This window comes from Rattus rattus, chromosome 6 (assembly GCF_011064425.1).
Source record: "Rattus rattus isolate New Zealand chromosome 6, Rrattus_CSIRO_v1, whole genome shotgun sequence".
Taxonomy (NCBI): domain Eukaryota; kingdom Metazoa; phylum Chordata; class Mammalia; order Rodentia; family Muridae; genus Rattus; species Rattus rattus.
In genome coordinates, this window is record NC_046159.1 from 41,838,097 (window position 1) to 41,842,638 (window position 4,542).

A 4,542-nucleotide genomic window follows, 5' to 3' on the forward strand; every position below is an offset into this window, starting at 1 on the left:
AGGTAAAGTGTAATCGAGTTTTAGATTGAAGAATGGAAAAAGCAGCATTCTGTCACGGAAGGGGACGTGCACTAGGAATACTGGCAGCTTGGACTTCATCTCCATTCCATTATGACCCTGACTTTTAGCCATCGGTTTTATCTCTGCATTTTGTATCATAATCTATTAGAATAATTAACACTAGATCTGCCACATTGGGGCATAAGAAAGCATGTATAATAGCCAACTATTCAAATAAAATGTATCAGCTATATTAATAAGTTACCAAATTAAGTTCGAATGAAATACTAAATAACCTTTCTAATTATCTTTATAAAATAGTAGAACTCTCTATACATTTTCTCATTGGCAGCAATTTTAAAGAGAAAGTTTGTCCTTATCAAGGGAAAAAACAACACAGACAGATGTGATAAAACAATAGGTTTTTCTTGTGAGAATGACTTGGGGCATACAAAGAAGGTGGATTCGACTACAAAGAGATGGGTTATAAAGACATAAAGGCGTTTAGTTGGCAGCGACGGTCTGCTGAATCCAGTTCACGTAGTTGCATACCTTGGTGTAGACACCAGGTTTTCCTTTCTGAGCACAGCCATAACCCCAGGAAACAACACCCTGGAGCTGGCCATTGCAGACTACGGGGCCACCAGAGTCACCCTGAATAACAAAGAAAAGATAGGATAATAAGAGTTCTCACAGATATCTAAATGAGAGGATGGACTCCAAGTTGTTACTTGATTATCTTGGGCCACTTTTGTAGGTTCTCTATGAAATAATCACTTAAATCCTCAAGCTACAGTCTCCTTGTATGCCAGTACTCTTTACCTTTCTTTCTTACAGACCTATATCTTTCTTTAGTCAACCCATCAACCCATGAAAGTGTGAGAACTTGGAAGACTGAATACTTTTTAAAGAGCTCTGCTCTTCTTTCGAAGGGAAAGTCTACAATAAAGTTTTTGAGGTACACGGTCAGATAAAATATTTGTAGTAATTTAGTCCTAGTCATCACTATAATGGACACAATTAAGCTTTATTCCAAATCTACTCTTCACTCCTCACCCACAGTCTCAGAGATGGGTAATGTTATCTCTCTTTATTTCTTTTTTTTTTTTCAAAGAAGCAGATGTAAGGGAAGAGGGAGAAGCACAAATAAACTCACCTGGCAGGAGTCCTTTCCGCCCTCCAGAAAGCCCAGACAGAACATGTTGCTAGTGATCTTGCCTGGGTAAGCACTTTTGCAAGAACTGTCAGAGAGGACAGGAGCATCAAGACACTGAAGCAGTGAAGGGTAGTTCGCTGTCGAGCACAAGAATGAAAAGAGATTATGGTTCTTGAAAACATCTTTTGCAGCCTTCTGCCTCTTTCTGAACACCTACTCTATCTTTAAATTCCCCAGTGACTTAAAACTTTGGAGAGCATTTTTTGGAGAAAGTTTGCTAATTAATTTTATTCAATTCACAGCAACAATATAAAAAAAAACAACTCAGGTGCAAGCATTGGTGTCTACAGCTCTCAACAAGTGCATACTGAAAGGAACACTAAAACCTGTAGCCTCTGTTTATTTACCTCCTCCATTTAATTGCTTTTGAGTTTTTCTTGAAAGTTCATTTTTTTGTTGTGTCTACTGTATGATCTGGACAGAAGTATTTTCCCTACTCTAACTTCCTCATTTTAACACTGCCTCTATACCTCTCTCCTTAGACAGCCTTCCCTTGAGTGATAATTTGGACCACCTGGCCCCCAACCTGCCTTTCATCTCTAGTCCTCTCACACTTGGTAACTAAGTTCTAGTGATACTTACTGCCAGAGCTCAGGGTGTTGCCCCAGCCAGACACAAGGCACTTAGTACCAGATGATGCACAAGATCTTGGCAGAGAGACAGCGGACACTCGAGAGTTGAGGGTGGCAGGTGAATTCAGCTTAATCAACATGATATCATTGTCAAGGGTGTTTGAATTATAGTTGGGGTGGCGGATGATTTTAGCTGCATCAATGAATTGCTCACCACCCTCAACGACATCAATGTTGTGTTCTCCCAGGCGCACCTGAATTCGGCTGCATAGAAGGATTAGCAGTTTTGAACATATCCAAGTTCAATCTTCCCCTCCCCACAATTTGCTGATCATGCAAATAAACACAAATATTCACATAGGTGACTTTATCCCTAAGGTGGCAGTATGTACTCCCTTCCTGCTTGTAGGTCAGAAAATTCCTTGCAAAAGTTTCTCTGCTAGTTAGTACAGACTCACAGTACATTAAAATATAAGATATAAGATGGGGGAAACACCCTTACTAAATAGTTGGGGATGAAGAGCAGATAAGTAGAAATTGGTTGGTGTTTGCTATTTTTCCACTGGTTGTAATTTTTCAATACTTTAGATATACAAGGATTTGAGGTATTAAGATAAATACACAGTGGATGAAGCAAAAGCCAGAAAAGAAGTGCTGGGACTAAAGGTGTACACCACTGTGTCTGGCTAAAAAGCAGTGCAATGTTATAGGACAGAATTATGTGTGCTTGTTTTTAATAATGTATTAAAACACAGAGTGTTTTATCTTCACATGCCCAGTTTCCCTTGTTAAAACTATGTAGTGAATCACAATCTGAAACTATTTTAAGACATCCTTAGTCATCAATGGTTCCTCTTCTGAGTCTTTAGTATCATCACCTAGAAAGATAGCAATGAATTCTGGAACAACTCTCCATATAAACATCCCTTAGTATGGCATATAATTGTTGAGGAAGAACCAAGTTCTTGATATCTGATTTTGGAAAGATTAATTTTAATTATCTATGCCCATATATGTCTGTATATGGTTATCTTCATGTGTGAATGAAGATGCTCAGGGAGTCCAGAAGAAGCTATAAGATCCCTAGACACTAGAGTTACAGGTGGTTGTGAACCATTAGATATAGTTGCTGAGAATCAAACCCAGGCCCTCCGGAAGAACAGCAAATGCTTTTAACAACTGATCTATCTCTACAATTCTGTATTGGTATAATTGTGCACATTCTCTAATTGTATTTTGATAGGGCTAAAGGACAATGGATTTAGAGCATGGGAATGTGAATAGCAGTCACTTACGATTTGTAGCAGTGAGCGGCTGAAACAACCCACTTGGAATTGATGAGGGAGCCTCCACAAAAATGGTAGCCGGCATTCAGAGACACCTGGTATGGGAGAGAATTCTTCTGGCAGGTATAGCCTCCAACAATCTTGTCATCATCATCATCCAGAGGGAGAGCAACTGAGAAGTCAACCAGAGATGCCTGATTGTGACTATTTGAGAACACAGGGGTCATTTTATAACAGAACCTGCTGAGAAGTCATACAAATGGATAGATCGCTTTGCATTAACCTCCACTGGTGGTAAGTTGTTGGCATGACATGTTTATCTCCATAAGGAAGCAAGAAAACTTAAGGAGCAAGCTGAAAGTATTCTTTACAAATAAACTTATTTAATGTTTTTGTTCTGTTTATCTCTCTTATTGCTTGTCACCGAAGTTATTATTAACCATTTTACCAATCATTACAGGATTTCCCTTACTAACCTTTTTATTTATGCTAACAACCTTTGCAACATGTGCTCCTGCATTGTGTATTAGGGCACGCTGTTGTGAAGATTTTTTAGAGTTTCAAGGTTTTAGATCATTTTTATGAGCTAAGAGATTTTATTAACTAAGATATTTTCAGGAGTATTGAGAGGATACATCTAATGTATATTTTCTGAGTCCTGGAAACCCTAGTATTACATTTCAGTACTCCAATTTTGGTTGCATCCTTGCATTTTGTCTCAGACCTGTAATTCCTGCTGCTTTGGTGGCAAAGGCATAATGAAGGCAAGCTTAGGGCCTGCCTGGGCTACAGAAAGTGCTCAGTGGTAGCCTGGACAATTTAGCAAGACTCATTTTGAAAATTGAAAATGAAAGAGAGGATCATATATATGTTGCAATTGGTGAATATTTTCCCTGGTATGCACTAAGCCTTGAGTTTAGTCCAAAACACCTTCTTTATACTTGGATCCTTGGGGGCTCCCAGAGATTGAACCACCAACCAAAGAGCAAGCATGATTAACTCTTAGTGGCTTATTCATTAAAGGGACTCACCAGCAGCTCCAAGGAAAGCAAGGAAAATTAAGGCCTTCATGATTGCTCACTCTGCCTAGAGCAGCCAATATGATGAAGGCTCTCCCCCAAAACTATTTATACCTTCATGTCTTGTTAACACCCATGGCCATGGGTGCCAAAAAGTTCTTTCATTGGAAACTCAGAAATCTAGATTTAGATTCAATTCAATGAAAGATGGAAGATAATGCGGGACAAAATCCAAACACTAACCCTTTACTTCCAAAGGGTGTGGGAATGGAATTAACAAACTCACCTGCTGAGAACTTGTTCTCCATGGTAGGAAAACAAGTTGGTAAGGTCACAAGACAGAACTTCAGGTTTTCGGGTTCTCACACAAAAATCTTAGGTACTCTGAACGTCCATATGTGAGCATTTTTATAAAGGACTCACTAGAACCCTGGTCTTTCACATGGCAA

The 4,542-nt window shown here is 39.1% G+C and overlaps 1 protein-coding gene across 1 annotated transcript; it reads right to left on the reverse strand.

The window, feature by feature from the left end:
- Positions 1–280: 280 nt before the first annotated feature.
- Positions 281–4,176, reverse strand: LOC116902700 (cationic trypsin-3). The gene is made up of 5 exons (XM_032905055.1): positions 4,106–4,176; positions 3,084–3,246; positions 1,799–2,052; positions 1,157–1,293; positions 281–654 (listed from the first exon to the last, which is right to left on the reverse strand). Exons 1-5 carry the CDS (start codon positions 4,143–4,145, stop codon positions 505–507), a joined length of 744 nt encoding a protein of 247 aa, XP_032760946.1. The 5' UTR covers positions 4,146–4,176; the 3' UTR covers positions 281–504.
- Positions 4,177–4,542: the final 366 nt, after the last annotated feature.